The 21,420-nt window shown below is 47.7% G+C and overlaps 1 protein-coding gene across 3 annotated transcripts in view; it reads right to left on the bottom strand.

The window, feature by feature from the left end:
- FBXO10 (F-box protein 10) overlaps window positions 1-21,420 on the bottom strand; it is a 66,718-nt gene that overhangs the window by 12,551 nt on the left and 32,747 nt on the right. For all 3 annotated transcript variants that reach the window (XM_003805120.5, XM_055092028.2, XM_034967442.3), the window contains exons 2-6: window positions 17,655-18,245; window positions 13,580-14,413; window positions 8,387-8,536; window positions 5,607-5,743; window positions 1,611-1,681 (exon numbers count right to left, since the gene is read on the bottom strand). In XM_003805120.5, the coding sequence (XP_003805168.3) occupies window positions 1,611-1,681; window positions 5,607-5,743; window positions 8,387-8,536; window positions 13,580-14,413; window positions 17,655-18,245 (1,783 nt within the window). The remainder of the gene's footprint in view (window positions 1-1,610; window positions 1,682-5,606; window positions 5,744-8,386; window positions 8,537-13,579; window positions 14,414-17,654; window positions 18,246-21,420) is intronic.

The following is a 21,420-nucleotide window of genomic DNA, read 5'->3' as shown; positions in this document are numbered from 1 at the left end:
GTGGGCTATAATTGAGCCACTGCACTCTGGCCTGGATGACAGACTGAGACCCTGCCTCAAAAAAAAGAATAAACTAGCTTTGGTGAGTGACACTGGTGTCCAAAAAACCAACCAACCAAACAAAAAGGAAACAAAACAAAGAATAGGCCGGGTGCGGTGGCTCACGCCTATAACCCCAGCACTTTGGGAGGCTGAGACGGGCGGATCACCTGAGGTCGGGAGTTCGAGACCAGCCTGACCAACATGGAGAAACCCCGTCTCTACTAAAAATACAAAATTGGGCGTGGTGGCACATGCCTGTAATCCCAGCTACTCGGGAGGCTGAGGCAGAAGAATCACTTGAACCTGGGAGGCGGAGGTTGCAGTGAGCCGAGATCGCGCCATTGCACTCCAGCCTGGGCAACAAGAGTGAATGAAATTCCGTCTAAAAAAAATAAATAAATAAATAAACTGGCTTTAGAGTCCTCAGAGGCAGAATGTGGCCATTTACCCACAAGCCTGTGAGAAGGCGCTAGCCTCGCCTGCAATGGCTCAGGAGTCTCTGTGTGACCGGCCTCTTCCTGTCTCCATGTCCCCACTGCAGGCCCCTTGTGCACCACACTCCAGTCCCACAAGTGATGTCCACTCGGCCATGCCAAGTCTGTTCTCACAGGCGGCCCTACACGGAAGGTTCTTTCCCAGCTCCTCCAGCCACTCACACTCAGGGTCTGGTTTCCTTGTCACCTTCTCAGAGGGCTGCCCTGACCACACAATCCCAAATGCCTACCCAGTCCCTCTTTTGCCTTAATTATCCATAGAGCACTTGTCACCCTCAGATGGGATGTTTTTTGCTCATATACGTAGGCTTTTATTTATTTATTCGCTTCCTCTCCTAAAATGTCAGTGGCTGACAGCCTCGTTCACTGCTGCACTTGTAGCTCCTGGAACACGGCCTGTATACCACACGTGCTCAATCCATGTCTGATAAGTTCAGTCAGGGGGATTCCCTGGACCAGTATTTGCGGAATCCCTTTCATATCCCAGGCCTGGCTCTGCTCTGTGCTGAGGCTACATTGATGTACCAGATGGACTTGACCCTCACCTTGTGGAATTTACCACTTTATAACAGAGGAGACGGACACCACAAACCACTAAGAAATTAAGTCAAAGGCCCTAGAGAGGAGGCATCCTGGGTATAGTGAGTGTATCTGTGTACAATGGGGAAGTCAGGGAAGGCTTCCCTGAGGAAGTGACAGTTAAGCTAAGACCCAAAGGATCAGCAGGGGTTAGCCAGGCGGAGGTTTCCAGAGCAGGCAGAGGTCCGCACAAAGACCAAGAGGAGGGATTTGGACAGGTGGTTGGGCATCAGTGCTTCTGAAACTGTTCTGTGAGCCACCTTGTGAGGGCCTGTCGGCTCTGGGCCTGGAAGGAGCAGACACCCACTCTGTGTTAGGCCCTCCTGTAAGAAGCACAGCCACCATGCAGCTGGTGTCCCTGAGCTCCAGCCCATCAGTCAGAGAAAGAGGCCATAGTCTGTGGGGGTAAAGGAGCAGTGTGAGGTCCTGAAGCTGGGGGGTGACGCCAGGGGACCTTGGCCTGGCTGCCAGGTGCCAGGCAGTTCCCATCTGTACCTGTGATGAGGCCTTTGCCGTTCTCATTCACTGCTATGCCGGCAGCACGGCCCTTGAAGATGTGGTTCCCGCTAAAGTGGAAGGAAAACAAAACAAAGAGGTGAGCCCAGGGCATCAATGTCATGCTTCCAGGAGACTGCCTTCTTTCATGGAAACCCTGTCTCTACAAAAAATACAAAAAAATTAGCCGGGTGTGATGGTGTGCACCTGTAGTCCCAGCTTCTTGGGAGGCTGGGGTGGAGGATCACTTGAGCCTCCCTATGGCTCAAGTCCACAGGGGCATAAAAGCATTTCCTAAAGTCCCTTTATAAGCCAGGCATATAAAAATGTTTAGTTGTCACTGGGACAGCTTGACCAAAAACTAAACCCCCAACTATGCTATACACGCACAATGATATCCAGTTCACTGTAGCCTCACTTGACTGTCATCTACATATATACCCATGCATATATATATACATTTTTTTTTTGAGGTCTTGCTCTGTTGCCCATGCTGGAGTGCAGTGGCACAATCTCAGCTCACTGCAACCTCCACCTCCTGGGTTCAAGCGATGTTCGTGCCTCAGCCTGGATTACACGTGTGCGCCACCACATCCAGCTAATTTTTTGTATTTTTTGTAGAGATGGGGTTTTGCTACGTTGCCCAGGCTGGTCTCGAACTCCTGGCCTCAAGTGACCCGTCCGCCTCAGCCTCCTAAAGTGCTGGGATTACAGGCATGAGCCACCGCGCCTGGCCTTATATGTATTTTATCCAACCCTCAAATGTTTGAACCAGAAAATGTTTACAATTTTTTTGTTTAAGACATGGGTTCTCGCTATGTTGCTCAGGCTAGCCTCAACCTCTTGCACTCAAGTGATCCTCCCACCTCAGCCTCCCAAGTAGCTGGGACTACCAGCGTGAGTAACTGAGCCCTGGCATATTTTTACTACAAATCTCACCTCCAGAAAGGATCCGTGGCCACCTGGAGAAGTGTGTGTATGTGTGTACATGGGGCAAGCAGAATAAAGATACAGGAGGGATGAGAAAACACTTAGAAGAAGGGGACAGATCAGTGTACCAAGAGCCCAGGATGGGATATTAACTGCAGATGAGCACAATTTGAGTCCTGTGCTTCTCTGCATCCAAGGAAAAAAGAGAAACATATATAACATATAAAAAGACAAAAAATATAACTTTCTGTGGCAAAAATAGATCCTATGGTTTGTCTCATCCAGGCCATTACAGGGATCTTAAACTTCATTCCGTATCCTGCTCCAGACTCTTATCTCTCATTGCAAAGAAACAAAGGAAAAAAGCACAACCTATTCTCTCAAGATGACTATGTTTTAAAAACCCGACACTGATCTAATTATGATATTCCTCACCCAAAACTCTTCCATGGTTCCCCAGCATCCCCAAGGTAAAGCCCAGACTTTTCAGCTTGGTGTATTAGTTTCCTATTGTTACTATAACAAATTACCACAAACTTGGTGGCTTAAAACAATACAAATTTCTATCTTTCAGTTCAGGAGGCCAGGAGTTCAAAATGGGTTTCACAGGGCTAAAATCAAAGTGTCAGCAGACCTGTGTTCTATCTGGAGGCTCCGGGCAGAATCCACTCCTCATCCTTTCCAGCTCCTAGAGGCCGCCTGCACTTCTTGGGCTGTGGCCTCATCACTCCGACTCCTGCTTCTGTCCTCACATCTCCCGCTCTCTTATTTATTTATTTTTTAAAATATTTTATTTATTTATTTATTTTTTGAAATGGAGTCTCGCTCTTGTCACCCAGGCTGGAGTGCAGTGGCACGATCTCGGCTTACTGCAACCTTCGCCTCCTGGGTTCAAGCGATTCTCCTGCCTCAGCCTCCCAAGTAGCTGGGATTACAGGCACCTGCCACCATACCTGGCTATTTTTTATATTTTTAGTAAAGATAGGGTTTCACCGTGTTGGCCAGGCTGATCTCGAACTCCTGACCTCAAGTGATCTGCCCGCCTCGGCCTCCCAAAGTGTTGGGATTACAGGCATGAGCCACCGCCCCGGCCCCTGCTCTCTTAATCTAATTCCCCTGCTTCCTTCTCATAAGGGCCTGTGGTTACACTGGGCCCACCTGTATCATCCAAAATAACCTCCCTTCATCTTTCTCCAAAGTCCTTCACTCAATCAAATCTGCAAAGTTCCTCTTGCCTTGTAAGGCAACATATGCACAGGGTTCAGGGACTAAGACATGGACATCCTTGGGGCCATTATTCTGCCTATCATGCTTGGCATTCAAGGTCCTCTGCCGTCCAGCAACAACCTGCCTTTGCACTATCCCTCTGGTATCTCGTGTCCGAACACACCACATTTCTCACCATTTTCTCAGACATACCCTGAATTTCACTGCCTCTGGCCCAGAATGCCTTTTCCCTGGCCATAAAATCCTATTTATCTTTCAAGCACAACTCAAATGTCAGCTCCCTGACATACTCAGCTGAGATCACGGCTGAGTTCCTTGGTCAGTCTGCATGAATGCCTAGTAAAGTGCTCATTTTGGTGAGTCTTCCATCATGGCTGTGTGAGTGTGTGTCCATCTCCAGCATAAGACTGTCAACTCCATGGGGCAGGCAGGGACTGTTTTGTACATGTTGTATATCACTGCCCCCTTATATAGAGTGGCTGGAATGTGTGTTCAATGAACAGCACACACACATACAAATACACACTCTTCTGTTCAGGCAATAATGCAGAAGAAGGGAAAGAGCTCTATGACCACTAATTGTTTTTAGTAAGCTGTCTGTAACAGTGAAAAATAGGATTATATTCCGTAATTTTTGAACCAGCAATTAGGTCTGGTTCAAAAATTATGGCATATCGAAATACTGGAATATGGTGAAACTTTCCAAAGTGATGAATGTAAAGGCCATGCATGCAACAACATGGAGACAAAGTACCTATGGAATAATGCTGGGGGAAAGCGCTCTGAATATACTTGCTGCCCATTAATGCCAGCTATTCTCCTAAAGCACAGACATAACTGTGTGAGTCTTCTGCTCAGAGCCTTTAATGAGTCCCCGCTGTGTAGACAGAATAGGCTCCCCCGCCTCAGCTTGGTCTACGTAAGGCCTTCCTCATCTGGCCCAAGCCTTTCTTTCCATCATTCCTGTCCACTCTGCTGTGTGGCACAGATGGTCTGCCACAAGGATGTCAAGGGTCACACTGCAGTGACCACAGGGCCCAAGATATTCTGGGACCATCCCAATTTAAAATATTCTATAGCACTGTCACACCATGTCAGATTTTTTCTCAAGCCACCGTCAACGGTTTGCTAACCCCTGAATCTGCTGTGCCCTGCTGCCTTTGCTCATGCTGTTCCATTACTAGGAACATCCACCGACCCCTCCCTACCCCTATCTCCATGAGTCCAAGTCTTACCCATATTCCAAAGTCTGACTCTGATGCTACCTCCTAAATGAGGCCTTCCCACATCCTCCTAGTCAGAATGAGTCTCTCCTTCTGGTACCACTCTGACAGCATTTATCACAGTCTGCCCCATACTAGAGCTGGGATGGCAGACAGGGTCCCAGGACTGCCACTGCTGCCTCCCACCTATCACTTATATCAGTCCCTGACCACAGCATGCTTTCGTGCTGAGACCAGGTGCAGCACCAGGATGTTGACACAGCACCCCCAGGCACCACTAGCAAGTAACTGAAACTGTTAGGTGAGCTGAAATCTCTGCTCCATCCCTGCCTGGGGGTACTTCTGTGCCCATTTCTCCAGGCTAGAGTAAGCTCCCAGGGAGCAGAGCCTGCCCATGTTGGAAGTGCTCAGTAGTGACTGCTGAATAGAACACCTACACGGAGTTCACTGGAAGGGCACATAAACACATAAGCCGCTGTGTTACTGGGGTGGGATGATGAGTGAAGTCTCTTCTCTGCTTGCATCTGTACAGTTGTTTCCGTAAAGAGTGTTTTCAAATGGAGGAGAGACAGGGAGGAGGTTAACAAAGATGAAGGAGGGAAACAGCAGCACACACCTCACAACGGGGTTTCCGTGGTACAGGATGTAAATGCCAGCCTCCTTATTGGAAAAGATTTGATTGTTCCGGATGATGCCTTTCCCATTGCCAAGGACGACAATGCCAGAGCGAAGGCCATGGTGGATCTGGTTACACTGCAAGTGAAAATGAGACACCACGGAAGCCAGATCAGACACGTCAGCGAAGCAGAGTGCCCAGCTGCCCACACCTCCGCGGCGGGATGAACACAGTGGAGAAAATGACGTCACTGTAAGAGCCCTAGCCCGTGACAAAGGGAATGGGTCATGCTGCCGCCCTGCCCTTCCTGTACCAGTACACACATGAAAACCTGTAAGGGAGACTATGAAGACTGGAGTCTTCGCTGCCCAGCCTCTTAGGAGGGCTCTTGGTCTTCACCTGCAAGGCAGGCTACTGAAAGTTTCAGAGCCTCTAATGAGTCCCCTAAACACATAATCATTTGGCCAGGCCATAACTTCTAGGGTCCAGGGAGGCCATCTCTTGGGGAAAGGCAGCACCCTAGTGCAACCAAATGTTGGCCAACTGCAGTCCTAAAGGGGCCACATCCAGAGAGGGGTCAGAGTTGTTTGACTTCTAGTCCTTTCTCATTTAGGGAGGGCCAGCGGAAGATGCAGACACTGGGGGGCCAAGCTGTCCCATGGGGCATAAGTTCTTAGAAGGTGTATGAGCTACAGGATGCCAAGAGATATCTTTTTTTTTTTTTTGGTAGAGACAAGGTTGTGCTTCGTTGCCCAGGCTGGTCTTGAACTCCTGGCCTCCAGTGATCCTCCCATCTTGGCCTCCCAAAGTGCTGGGATTACAAGTGTGAGCCACCACACCCGGCAAGATATTCATTTCTAATATCTCTTTGTGTGAATGGGAAAACAGGCCCAGGATTATATAGTACATTTGTGGAAGAGCCAGATCTGAAATCTAGTTTTTCTCTTTCCCATTCCAGTTAGTTGCTTTTGCACAATGACTTAATATTTTTAGATTAGAATAATAATAAAATTATCTCACTCTATGTTAATTTATAGCTGAAGTCCAATTCTATACTTTGTAAATTGGGAAGTTAGCTGTATCTCTTCCAAAATGATTTCGCAGACATAAAGTTCTAGTTGGCTTTAAAGTGTTTCGTGTGCAAACTCTCCTTATTTTTACTCTTTCCAGATTTTTCCTGAAGGATTTGGCAGGCTCATCAGAGCAACCACTGCCTAAGAGAAGTCTCGCACAGGGCTGAAGAGCTCCAAAAGGAGTATGCAGCGGCGTTTCCATCCCTACACCCTTTCACAACGCCAGGACTAAAATATACCACTCCCTTCCCCCTCCACCTGCTATCCCTCTGTCCTCAGAAGGGCAAACCCCTCATCTCTCTAGCCAGAGGGGCAATAATTTCCTAAGCCAAGGCCATGCATCAACCACCAGCTGCATGGTAGAAACACAGTGAGGGGAAGGGGTTGGCAGGAGACACTGGCTAGCTGTGTGTATTTTCTTTTTCTTTTCTTGAGACAGGGTCTCGTTCTGTTGCCCAGGCTGGAGTGCAGTGGCACAATCATGGCTCACGACCATGCCATAGTTATGGCAGCCATGACCTCCCAGACTCAAGTGATCCTCCCACCTCCCACCTCCGCCTCCCAAGTATCTGGGATGATAGGTGTGAGCTACCATGCCCAGCTAATTTTTACAATTTTTTGTAGAGACAGGGTCTTGCCATGTTGCCCAGGCTGGTCTCAAACTCCTGGACTCAAGTGATCTTCCTGCCTTGGCCTCCCAAAGTGCTGAGATTACAGGCATAAGCCACTGTGCCCAGCCTTCTCTCTGTATCTTTATGGGCAGTTAAGATATGATGGGCTCAGCATTACCCGTGAGTCAGACTGCCTGGATTCAAATCCCAGCTCTGTCACTAGGTGTAGGACTTTGGGCAGGATCCTCTGCCTCTTTAGGCTCTATATCTTTACTATAAAATAGGGATAATAATAATTCTTCACAGGGTTCTGTAAGCATTAAATGACAAGTAAATATCTATGAAGTGCTTTAAAAAGTATCTGGCATATAATAAGCATTATTCATTAATGGTGGCTATTATTTTTTCAAGCCCATAAAAAGTCTGTTACATTTCCCAACTCCTGGGAAATCTGTCTCTCAGTATACATGTAACAAAATTCCTCCCATACCCCATAAATCTGTGTAAAAACAAAACAAAAAACCCCCAAACCCCAAACCTGCTTCTCAGGAAGAGCCAGAGCAGAAAAGGAGCTGGTCTCTCGTGTCACTGGCCACACAGTCTAGGATTTTAAGTGGTTTTCACACGGGTAGAAAATCAAACTCAATATGCCCTCACAATAACCACGAAACAATCTTCAGAACTAAATACCCGAAATGTCCTCTTACACAAGTGAATAAACTAACTTGGTGGGTTCGCTGCTGTTGTTTTTGTTTGTTGTTGGATCCAAGTGTCTTTAGGGTAGACATCACTCTCTTTAACCTTATCAAACTCAAAGCCAACCACAGCATATGAGGGCTGAGGGCCCTGTGAGGTTTCCCTGTCTTTCTGGTCCTCCTCCTTATTAACGGGGAGATGACCAGAAAATGACTTGTCCAAAGTCACTGCTAATACACAGACAGAGACACAGAGTCACAAGGACACGCAGAGGACAGAGCAGGAGCCACCTGCAAACAGGAAGCACGTAAATACAAGAGGGCAACGTGTATTTAAATATCCTCACAAATGGTTTCTGAAAACCAAGAGTCACCCTGAATAGGCAACGAACACAAAGTACCAGTATGAGTGGGTTGGACTTTTTCCGGATGTCTACACCAGCCTCTGCATTGTGGTAAATGTTGTTGCCGGCAATCAAGCCACCGCCCTCCAAGCGAAGAAAGATGCCTGACGCTCGGCAGCGGTAAATGTCGTTTCTGAGCATGATGATCTAAGCAGAAAAGAGAAAGCCATTTATTTTCCTGTTACAAATATTTTTTTAGAAACCACTGGAGGAACACCTGAGTCTTTTCCTCACCACCTGATCCATGCAGTTTACCCCGTAGGCAAGAGAAACGCCTCAATGCTGGCACAGCCACGCTCCCACTGTGTGCTCCCAGGACACAGCCATCTCCAGGCCCTACCTGGCTTTGCCCTGCAGGCTCCTTAGCAGTCTCACATTGGTTCTTTTTTTTTTGAGACAGGGTCTTGCTCTGTTGCCCAGGCTGGAGTGCAGTGGCATGATCTCAGCTTACTGCAAGCTCCGCCTCCCAGGCTCAAGTGATCCTCCCACCTTAGCCTCCCAAATAGCTGGGGCTACAGGCTAATTTTTGAACTTTTGTTTATTTTTATTTTTACTATGGATGTGGGCTGGAGTAATTTTGTTGTTAATTTTTCTATTTTTTGTAGAGATGGAATCTCACTATGTTGCCCAGGCTGGTCTGGAACTCTTGGGCTCAAACAATCCTCCCACCTTGGCCTCCCAAACTGCTGGCATTACAGGCATGAACCACTACACCTGGCCCACACTGGTCCTTTAACTAAAACCTGGACCAAAGCTTGGCCCTGTGCTCTATATTCAGAACCTGCAAGCAGCATAGCTGGATGATGGGATAGAAAGGACGCTTAGGGGAAGATGGGACTGAGTGGTCTTCAAACTTTACATGCACTAAGTTTGCATGAAGATTTCCCCAGGGGTCGAGGGTGCAGCTACTTTTAATGAAATAAAGTTCCAGGTCCACCACTTCCAATGCACCTTCACTAAAATCCACCTGTCTGAGACGGCACGGACAGTAAGGTACCACACAGGTTCTCCTCTCCCACCTTCCCTTCCACTTTATAAAACAAAGGCCTGTTCTTGCACATCCTAAATCTTTCATGGTGTATCACCCTGGGGTGGAAAACTACTGAGACTCCAAATGAAGGGATGATTAGAAATATTGGTATAACAAAGCCTCCTTCAAACAAGGTACCATAACCAGCAACCTGCTAATAAAGGGATATATTTCCAATTACATTTTCTTTTTATATTTAATAAGTACAGTTGTCTCCCCATGTCTGTGGGTTCCGCATCCATGGATTCAACCAACTGTGGATTGAACATACATTATTAAAAATAATAAATAATAAAATTGAAAAACAGGCCAGGTGTGGTGGCTCACGTCTGTAATCTCAGCACTTTGGGAGGCCGAGGTGGGCGGATCACTTGAGGTCAGGAGTTTGAGACCAGCCTGGCCAACATGGTGAAACCTCGTTTCTACTAAAAATACAAAAATTAGCCAGGCATGGTGGCAGATGCCTGTAGTCCCAGCTACTCAGGAGGCTAAGGCAGGAGAATTTCTTGAATCAGGGAGGCAGAGGTTGCAGTGAGCCGAGATTGTGCCACTGTATTCCAGCCTGGGCGACAGAGTGAGACCTTATCTCAAAAATAAAATAAAATTGAATTAAAAAAAACAACAACAGTATAGGCTGGACGTGTTGGCTCATGCCTGTAATCCCAGCACTTTGGAAGGCTGAGGCAGGCGGATAATCTGAGGTCAGGAGTTTGAGACCAGCCTGGCCAACATGGTGAAACCCCATCTCTACTAAAAATACAACAAATTAGCTGGGCGTGGTGGCTCATGCCTGTAGTTTCAGCTACTTGGGAGGCTGGGGCAGGAGAATCGCTTGAACCCAGGAGGCAGAGGTTGCAGTGAGCTGAGATCACACCTTTGCACTCCAGCCTGGGCTAAACAGTGGAGACTCCGTCTCAAAAAAAAAAAAAAAAACAAAAACACAACCAACAAAAAAACCCAGTAGAAGAGCTATTTACATAGCATTTGCATCGTATTGGGTATTATAAGTAATCTAGAGATGACTGAAGTGTGGGAGGATGTGTGCAGGTTAGGTGCAAATACTATACCATTTTATATAAGGGATTTGAGCATCTGTGGATTTTAGTATCCTGGAACCAAGCCCCCACGGATACCAAAGCATGATAATATATAAAAAATCTGGAATACGTTTATTTATGCTGTCTTAAACAATTATAGATTAATAATAAAATATATTATTATAAATTGTGTACTACTAATAATATATTGCATTAGGACAAAATTCTGTGAAGACTAAAGTAGAACAAGAGTATAAATTGTAAGGTTTCAGCTTCTGCTTAGGATGGAGAAAGTAGAAAGAATATACACAAACATGGACTTTCTGGAACCCATCAGAGCTGAGGCTGCTGGACAACCGGCTAGCCTGAATGCTACAAAAAGACAGGTGCCTTTCAGAGCTTGCAGTGAGCCCAGATCGTGCCACTGCAGTCCGGCCTGGGTGAAAGAGTGAGACTCCGTCTCAAAAAAAAAAAAAAAAAAAAAAAGACAGGCGCCTCCAAGGAGACGAGGCCTGAGCACTTCCCTGCTGAATGCAGGGCTGCATGTGTCACACAAGCCAGTAAGAAGAACTCAGCTAACATTTTCAATGCACTGTTAAAGACCAGCTGTGAATTAGTGTGAGTGCAGAAACTCTGGGAGTAGCTGCACCTGTTCACTTCTCTGTGGCCTTCACTAGGTGTTCATGGAGAAAACTGGGGGCAGATGAGAGACTGGAGACAGCACCTTCCTGATGCAGGCTGGGGACAAAAGTGAGAGAGGCATTAAGCCCCTCTCCTGTGTTCTTTCCCCCTAACTCTCTTACAGAACAAACCGTATGCACAGAGAAACAGCGGGAAAACACTCTATCTCTGGGGGTGTTGGGAGGAAAGTGACTTAGGCCCAGATCATCAGAGGTCCCCTAGCGCTGGGGGTAGAGCCAGGGTCACTGAAAAAGTCCTGCTCTCAAGACCACAGTCACAGCACCTACCTAGACTAAGGATGACCCAGGACAAGAGAGAAACCCTGCCATCATGTAGGGTGGCAAATAATGGCAGTCTACTGCTGAGGGAGGGCGAGAGCAGCGGAGATCGCCTCTGAGGAGCAGGCGCAAAGGATGACCTGAAGCAGAGAAAACTAGCACGAGGTAATGCTGGAGACAGCTGAAGCCTACGGGACGCTGAGGATAATCCTATCATCACCATAATTCAAACGGGCTCAGCTCCTAACTAGATCGACCTCCTCAGAGCCAGGCAAAAGAAGAGGTGTGCCCATCTGCAAACTAAATACTACAGACCTCAGTCCCCACTGTCCTACATGAGATATCTGACTTCCAACTAAAATTTATGACACATAAAGAAGAAAATCACAGTTGGTGACACTTTTTTTTTTTTTTTGGAGATGGAGGCTTGCTCTGTCACCCAGGCTGGAGTGCAGTGGCGCGATCTTGGCTTTCACTGCAACCTCCACCTCCCAGGTTCAAGCAGTTCTCCTGCCTCAGCCTCCCGAGTAGCTGGGACTACAAGTGCCTGCTGCCATGCCCGGCTATTTTTTTTTTTTGTATTTTAGTAGAGACAGGGTTTCACCATGTTGCCCAGGCTGGTCTCGAACTCCTGAGCTCAGGCAATCTGCCCGCCTCAGCCTCCCAAAGTGCTAGGATTACAGGCTTGAGCCACAGCACCTGGCTGACACTTTTCTTCTTGGAGCCTCAAGCAACCAGGCTCCTCCTGCCAGCCTTTACCCTCCTGGGATGTTCTAGAGGACAGAACCAAGTGACAGCCTTCTGTGGAGGAGCAAGGATCAAGGCCTTGCTTGAAACGGTGAAAGGGTGTGTCTCCCCTTACTTCTGGGCCTTCACACACACCTCCTTTGCCTCGCGTCTTCACCCTGCCGACTTAAGGGGCACAGCCAGACTTTAACTAGAAAGCCATATTCTTAATAACTATGCAAGGAAGAATGCCCTCCTTGAGGGCTTGAGCCAGATCCTTTCATCGTGGTAGTCACGACAGCAAAGCTATTACCTTTCCCTTTTTATTTGGCCATTTTCTTTTATGTATGTGTACAGGAGTCTTGCATTATGCTTTCAAAGTAACATCACCTGAAATCCTCTTTGGAAGTGGGCTGGGTAAAACACAATTAAATTTAAATTAATTAAAATGTGATTGCTATTAACCATTTTAGAAGCCTGCAACACTCATGAGTGACCTTTGTACAATGTTCTTTAGTTTACTGAATACTTCTGGCATGGGACCTTCCAATAGCCAGTGAGAGAAGAAAAATAGGGATGCTTATTTTCATTTTATGAAAGTGAAGGTCATGTTCATAGTGAGTTAGTGGAGAGGTGAGACTCGAATCTAGGTGCTACGCCATGCTTTCTTCTGCATGGGCTGTCTTTCCCTTCAGAAGGCCTTCCTGTCATCAACCATTTACAGGATTTGCAGATTGTCCTGTGGTGCCCTAAGTCCCAGCACATAGAAGGTGTTGATTGTCGCAGCGGCTAGAAGGACTGTTCTTAGCATAAGGCCCAAATGTCTCAAGGGGGATTCCAGGCCTGGGTAAGGTAGCTTTTGCTCACCCCCAGCTTCATCCTTCAACCTAGCCCCACCACATGGCTGAATTCAACCTCACACCCAGGCCCTGGCGTAGGATGTTTCTGCTGTTGGGACACCCTCACTCTCCACCCCTTCTTATCACGTGTCCAATTTTCCCTGGACCTTCTTCTCATTGTACCCAGCACAGACATTTCCACAACAACCCTACTCCAGTTTGGAGTGAAGGTAGTAATCATATCTCCCTGAATTTTCTCTTATCCAGGCCAAAGACTTTGTTTCTCCTACTCCGACATGGTGAGATATGTGAGCAGCAGCATGACATAGTGAAAAGAGGCAGGAGACCCGAGTTTCTAGTCTCAATTCTGCCTAACTTGCTATGTGACCCTGAGTAAGCCACGTTCTCTCTCTGGGCCTCTCTTTCTGTGAAATGAGAAAAAGCGTTTCTGTCCTTTCCAAATCAGATGATGGGCATGACATCAAGCGTGTGTGAATAAGTTTAAAGAAAATTATTTTTAAAATGCAAAATAGCCCCATCAAACCCTTCCTACATATAGCCACAGGAGCCCCCTGACCAATCTAAAGTCATGACAGCACCTTGCTATTATGTATACACCGCACTGCGTAAGTCAGGTTCCGGAAGATGTTTCCTTCCATCTTGGCTCTGCCGTGGGAGCAGACGAAGACGCCTCCCTTCCCGTCCCGGAAGAGGCACTTGCGGATGAGGCAGCCCTGCACGGAGTTGGCCAGTGCCATGGCCTCCTTATCCTTCTGCAGCTCCTGCTGCAGTGAGTTCAGCACTAGGCAGCTGGGCAGCTGAATGGATGCTCCTGGTAGAGGTGGGCCCAGAAATGAGCCCCCCAATACAGGGCGTGGGCCCTGCACTTGGTAGGATAGTCTGTACATCAGCTGGTCCTCATCTTCATCCTCACCGCTGGGACTCAGGCCTCCATCGCTGCTGTCCGGGGTCTGGGCCACCCTTTCACCATCACTACCCACCTCTGCCTCCTGTGAGCCAGCCTTGGAGCCTGGCTTTGGGGAGCTAGAGGCTGGGCTGGTAGGGCTCTGGCTGCCCTCGATAACAATGTCACAGGTCTTTGGGCTCCAGGCCTGGTCCCGGCTCTCTAGGTCCAGGGACATTAAAAAGTCAGAGTCCTCTGTGGGGAGAAAAGTGGGTGAGGACTTGATAAGCCCTAGTAGATACTTGTAGGCCCAGTTCTTATCTGCAGATGGGTGACCCTCAACAGTCACAGAGTTGTTTTCACTGCCCACAAATTCACAGTTTTCCAGGACACACAGGGGCACGTTGTGCAGGAAGATATGGGTGTTTTTGAAGGTACAGAACTTCACTTGGCAAGTACCCGGGCCATGGACCTGGATGTGCCCGTTCTCAAAGTTGCAGTTGTCAAACTGGACGTGACCTGATGTTGTCTGGGGAATGAAAAGAAGAAAACGGCTGTAAGAGGGATGAGATTGGTTTTGGACTCTAGCTGCCCTTTAAGGAGGGTAGAACATGGAAAGGCCATTTGTTCTGCTGATCATCTTCCCCTCCCCACTGGGGTCTGGATGTCAGCTGTCCCCAAAAGGAACTGGGGAGCTGCTCTGCATCAGAGAGGGAGGGAAACTGGAGCTGCCCGCACCTCCATCCTTCTAATCTCAAAGGAAGGGAGACAAGCAGATGATGGCAGAAAAGTTCACACTGCAGCATGACTCCTCCTAAAACCTCAAGTCTCAATCACGTGCCAGGGCTAGGACAGGCAGTGAGAGAGGCCTAGCCGCATGTGCTGGCAAAGAGTTCTGACTGTGTGGCAACTGATGCATGTGGTGCACAGCAAAATATGTCTCTAAAGAGAAGGGACAAGGTATACTGCCATTGCCAGGAAGCATTGAACAGTGGTTAAAAGCATGGGCTCTGCCAGGTGTGGTGGCTCACGCCCGTAGTTCCAGCACGTTGGAAGTCCAAGATGGGCAGATCACTTGAGGTCAGGAGTTTGAGACCAGCCTTGTCAACATGGTGAAACCTCATCTCTACTAAAAATACAAAAATTAGCTGGGCTTGGTGGTGTGCGCCTGTAGTCCCAGCTACTTGGGAGGCTGAGGCATGAGAATAGCTTCAGCCTGGGAGGCAGAGGTTGCAGTGAGCCGAGATTGCGCCAGTGCACTCCAGCCTGGGCGAAAGAGCGAGACTCAGTGTCCAAAAAAAAAAAAAAAAAAAAGCATGGGCTCCGGGGGTTGACTGCAAGTGTTATCTTGGACAAATGACTTCACCTCTTTATGCCTCAGTTTCCTTGTCTGCAGCATGGGGCTCACTAGTTCACAAAGCACCATGCTAGGCACAAACTTAGCACTCAAGAAAAGTCAGTTATTATCATCTGGGGTCAGGGACACAAGGAGCAGAGTGTCCTCGAGTCTGGAGTGGGGATGGGGCAGTGCCAAACTCTCCTGCCTAATTCATTTGGGCCCCTTGGCTCTGTGGGCCCAACTGAGAAGCAGTCTTGGTGAGGCCCACTCACTCTCTATTCCTGAAAAAGAGCTGTTTCTGGATTTTATACATATTTCATCAGATGTATTTGAACCATCAAATGAGGGAGTATCTCATGATTCCATTTAATAATCCAGACCTACCTACCCCTTGAATAAGTTTTAAAATTGACCTTTGATAGACTGTCCCAGAATTTAAGCCCCCTTAACTTTTCTAATTTCTTCCTTATGGCTAACCTAATTTTTCCTTGCTATTTAAATCCATTTTCTCTCTAAAGATAAAAAAGCCAGCTCTCTGGAGATGCAGAGCCACTGCTAAGGTTCTCCTTGGAAGTCACTGAAAACTGCTATGAAATCGCCTTGGCCTTTGCATTTTTCAGGCAAAGCCATCCCAGGCCCCCATGTCTCCTTTAGTTGAAAAACAATCATGGACTGAACACTAACTAATATATGTTATATGCTAAGCACTAAGCCAGAGGGCAGGCTACAAACAAGTCTAACGCCAGGCCTCATCCCTTGAGGATCTATGACCATACTTCTGAGGGAGAAGTAGAGGCTGAAATCAAAATATTACTCTAAGGATAAATGTATTACAAAATGTGAAGGGTCTGGAACATTATTTCTTTCTAGAAACAAACTCTCCTTCTGGGCCTGCAGACCAGCACCAGAGAAGTTCATCAGTTCTTCTGAAATACTCTAGGGCTAAAACACAAGCTTTTAAGCTTTCAGGTAACATAGCATGATGTAATTTTATAAGCATTTAGATGAGAAGGCCTGAATTTGAGATCTAACTTCCCTAATTACCCACTTGAGAAAGTTACTTACCAACTGTGACCTTCAGTAGCCCTCATTTGCAAAATAGGCATACCACATCTACTTCACCTACACAAATGTTTGCTGTGGGGGTCCAATGAGGTCACAGATGGAAAGTCACCTAGATTATGAATAGACTTTGGATCTTACTAAGTCTGAGACCTTGATGTCACTTAATCTTGCTGAGCCTCAGTTTTCTCATCTATAAAATCAGATGACATTACCTATCTCAGAGGCATGTGGAGAGGAACCCATGAGATAATGGCTATAAGGCATATGGCATGCACACACTACATCTGTCATAAATGACCAGTGGTATAAGGATCATTACAAACATGAGAGACAATTGTTATTGGCAATATACTTTTAAAAATCATATATATATGATTTTTTTTTTTTGAGACAAAGTCTCACTCTTGTCCTCCAGGCTGGAGTGCGATGGCACGATCTCAGCTCACTGCAACCTCCGCCTCCCGGGTTCAAGCGATTCTTCTGCTTCAGCCTCCCGAGTAGCTGGGATTACAGGCACCTGCCACCATGCCCCGCTGATTTTGTATTTTTAGTAGAGACAGGTTTCACCATGTTGGTCTCGAACTCCTGACCTCAGGTGATCCACCTGCCTCGGCCTCCCAAAGTGCTGGGATTACAGGTGTGAGCCACCGCACCTGGCCAAAAATCTTTTATTTTTTATGAGCAGGCAGGAAAGCGATATAATTTTTATTGACTACCTACATAATCCAAGTTTCTAGGCAATGTATAAGCTATAGACTGTTCTGCCAGGAACTACCAACACCTGGATACCTGCTTTACTTTGAACCATCTTCTGGCTCTGCGTTCACGGAAGGAATATGTTGGACAAATATTTTCTAACCTTCTCACCACTGCCCTTGAGAACTAGCAAATCATGGTAAAAGCCTGCCCTTCCTTGATCCCACACAGGGTGGGGTTCATGTGCTGAAGGTGACTAGTCCTGTATAGCCTTTTTCCTCTGTGGCTCTCACTCTGGGCATGCCTCCATGAGCAGCTAATGGGCTCTCTGCTTCCTGTCACCAAGTGGCATGCTTCCAGAACCTGGCTTTCCCGCCGCTGCTAGACTGGTGGCTCCAGTTGGTCCAGTTGGAAAGGGAAGAGGTGCAAAAGAATTTTGGTTCCAAGCCCAAGCCATTTTTAAATACTGCTTTACCAGGAATAAAGCAGAATTCTGAACTCTACTGATCACTGTGCCTGTTTCTCAACTGGTTCAGCACTCAGAGGAGTATGAGTATAATAATAACTCTTAACTTTCAATTCCAACAAAAAAAGGGATTAAAAGCCCAGAAAAGAGGCCAAGCCTCTGGGGTCAGAACTAGAAAGGCCATCTATTGATGTGGACACCCACCTTATACATGATGGGTGAGAACCAGGCTGGCGTGAAGACGAGGTTGCACAGGCGTGTGGTTGAGCAGTGCTGATCAATGCTGGCCAGCAGGGCCACTTCACCCAACTTCCCCTGCCCTACAATCTCCACAGGCACCTTCAAGATGATTTCACCTTGCTCTTCATACACACCTGGGAAGAGCACAATTCGGTCATACAGGCTGGCCATGGCTAAGGCACTGCCCAGGCTGTCAAACTCACGGCCTGGCCCAACACTCAGGGTACGTCGTTCCCTCCTCCGGCGGAATAGAGAAAAGCAGATGGAAGACTCCAAGTCCAAGGCATTCTTGGTCCATGTCTTGGATGCAAGGTAATGCTGCTTGAAGGCTTCTCTCCAAGACTCAGGCTCCACATCTGGCTGGTTGGGCCAATTGGGATGGCGGCACTCGGTGCAACCCAGACACAGCTGCCGCCAGCGGGTGCTGTCGAGACTGAGGATCAGTTCATACCAGGCCCTGCATACCAGGCTGCAGCGGCCCAGGTCGGGAAGGTGCAAGTAGGCTAAGATCATGCGCCACAGCTCCAAGGGGAGGCCACCAGCCTCCATGGTCACCTAGGAGACAGATACAAAACAAAAGAGATTTCTGTCTATCCTACTTACCAGTCCCCCTTTTTTATTTTTTTTGAGATGGAGTTTCACTCTTCTTGCCCAGGCTGGAGTGCAGTGGTGCGATCTTGGCCTCACCATAACCTCCACCTCCCAGATTCAAGAAATTCTCCTGCCTCAGCCTCCCAAGTAGCTGGGGTTACAGGCATGCACTACCACAACTAGCTAATTTTGTATTTTTAGTAGAGACCAGGTTTCTCCATGTTGGTCAGGCTGGTCTCAAATTCCCGACCTCAGGTGATCTGCCCAGCTTGGCCTCCCAAAGTGCTGGGATTACAGGTGTGAGCCACCACACCCGGCCTCCAGTCCCTTTCTTAAAATACCCCCTGCCATCTCCTGAGCCCAAGGGTGAGCAAATAAACAAGGCTCAGCCAGTCAGAGGACTCCATCCTTTCAATGTGAATCCTACTCTAGATTTTTCCACCAGGAATTAGCAAGGAAGACTCTCTTTTCTCTATGGTCAGATGTTATAAAGATATGACTCCAGGCCGGGCGCAATGGCTCAGGCCTGTAATCCCAGCACTTTGAGAGGCTGAGACAGGTGGATCACCTGAGGTTGGGAGTTCAAGACCAGCCTGACCAACATGGAGAAACCCTGTCTCTATTAAAAATACAAAATTAGCCGGGCATGGTGGTGCATGCCTGTAATCCCAGCTACTTGGGAGTCTGAGGCAGGAGAATCGCTTGAACCCAGGGAGGCAGGGATTGCAGTGAGCCCAGATCGCGCCATTGCGCTCCAGCATGGGCAACAAGAGCGAATCTCCATCTCAAAAAAAAAAAAAAAGGATATGACTCCGGAACTGCCAGGTTCACCACCGTGTGGAGGAAACCTTCTGGTATAAGAGCCAAACAGAAAGATGACCTTTAAAAAGAGGAAGAAAACAAGGTGAGCACATGTGTGTGTGTATCCTGATAGTACTGATTCCAGATTCTTAAAGATGTCTTGGAATCTACAGTTCTTCCTTCAATTTTGTAGGATATCCCAATGGCCTTCTACTAAATCCCCCTTTTGCTCAAGCTGGTTTGATTTGGGCTTCTGTGACTTGCAACTAGAAGAGTCTGGACTTCTAAGAGGGAACCCACCTTTGGCTGTTAGGGTCCTAGAGCTCTGGATCCCCTACACTCTCAGGGAAGAGACCTCTATCTCTTTACACTATTAGGAATGAGAACTGAGGCAGTGACTGTCCATCTGTCTGTCTCTGCTTGTTCCCAGATCAAGTAATTACTGTTTCCCCACGTGGGGCAGCCCCAGGACAGACTACTGCTGAGTCAGATGCTGTGGGTTTTGGTCCTGGCTCTGCCATTGGTTATCCTGAGCAGTTAATTGGTTATTCTGAACACCTATGGGCTGGCTGCCCAGCCATCTACCTACTTGCTTTTTCTGGAAAATCTTCTCCCCTACCAGTGATTTATATCACATGATTATAGAGGTAAGGTTCCCAGCAGATGTATATGTAGAACAAAGGATCCCCGACCTCTTGACTGCAACTGACTGGACTCTGGATGGTTCTAAAGGGGCCATCGAGCCCTTTTCCAGGAGAACAGGAGTTGCAATTCTAGAATCAGGATGGCCTTATTCCTGAATGGTGGGGAATGAGTGGCCCCTTTTCTAAGCTATAAACTCAGGAATAGCCTCTGGTGATCATTTTCCCCAGGCTGGGGCATAGGAGGAGACAAGACAGAAGAAGCTGATCTACATTGAGAAAAGAATAAATTAGAGACACAGAAAAAAGCAGAGAAAAGGGCAGAAGCAAGGGGCGTCCAGTTTCTCTATAGCACTGCAGGTCATAGCTCTAGTCTATTCTCAAAGCTCAGCTTTATCCTTGCCCTTTGAATGCCATCAGATATCCCTGATGATGTAAGCTGGCTTCATTTACTTGTTTTTATACCTAGTTCAAGGTCTCTCATTTATGAGTGTCAATTTTCCCACTTAAAAAACAAAGGGGCCAAGCAGATGACCTAGAGCAACTTCCAAGTCTGAAACCCAAGTCTCTAGACAACTAGAAAGTAAGACTATGGCCGGACATGGTGGCTCACGCCTGTAATCCCAGCACTTTGGGAGGCCAAGGTGGGTGGATTACTTGAGGTCAGGAGTTCCAGACCAGCCTGGCCAACATGGTGAAACTTTGCCTCTACTAAAAAATACAAAAATTTGGCTGGCTGCAGTGGCTCGTGCCTGTAATCCCAGCACTTTGGGATGCCGAGGCAGGTGGATCACTTGAGGTCAGGAGTTCAAGACCAGCCTGGCTAATACAGTGAAACCCTGCCTCTACTAAAAATACAAAAAAATTAGCCGGGTTTGGGGGCGTGCGCCTGTAGTTCCAGCAACTCAGGAGGCTGAGACAGGAGAATTGCTTGAACCTGGGAGGTGGAGGTTGCAGTGAGCCGAGATCGTGCCACTATACTCCAGCCTGGGCAACAGAGCGGGACTCTGTCTCAAAACAAAACAAAAATTAGCCGGGTGTGGTGGTGGGCACCTGTAATCTCAGCTACTCAGGAGGCTGAGGCAGGAGAATCATTTGGACCTGGGAGGCAGAGGTTGCAGTGAGCCAAGATTGCTTCACTGCACTCCAGCCTAGGTGACAGAGTGAGACCCCATCTCATAAATAAATAAAGTAGGACTAGAAACAACTGATCTTCATCAAATTGTTGACCTCTCTAGAGCCTTGGGTATCCTCTCAATTTTATGAAAATGCTAATCATACTTGTCAGTTATCTAAGCCCCAAGAAGGCTAGGAGCACAAATGTCTGATTATGTCTGGAAGAAATGCTGAGCTTCCTCAAGACTGGCGTGGCTTTAATTCTGCAGATTTGTACTGGAGCCCAGGTGAGTAGGTTCTTCTCTAATGATCACCAGCGAGACTTTACTAAGAGAGAAAAGCGGCCGGGCGCGGTGGCTCACGCCTGTAATCCCAGCACTTTGGGAGGCCGAGGTGGGCGGATCACGAGGTCAGGAGATCGAGACCATCCTGGCTAACATGGTGAAACCCCGTCTCTACTAAAAATACAAAAAATTAGCCGGGCGTGGTGGCGGGCGCCTGTAGTCCCAGCTACTCGGGAGGCTGAGGCAGGAGAATGGCGTGAACCCGGGAGGCGGAGCTTGCAGTGAGCGGAGATCGCG

Source organism: Pan paniscus, chromosome 11 (genome assembly GCF_029289425.2).
Source record: "Pan paniscus chromosome 11, NHGRI_mPanPan1-v2.0_pri, whole genome shotgun sequence".
NCBI classification, from domain to species: Eukaryota; Metazoa; Chordata; class Mammalia; order Primates; family Hominidae; genus Pan; species Pan paniscus.
Note: the sequence above shows the minus strand (reverse complement) of the source record. Positions and strands in the feature narration are given on the sequence as shown.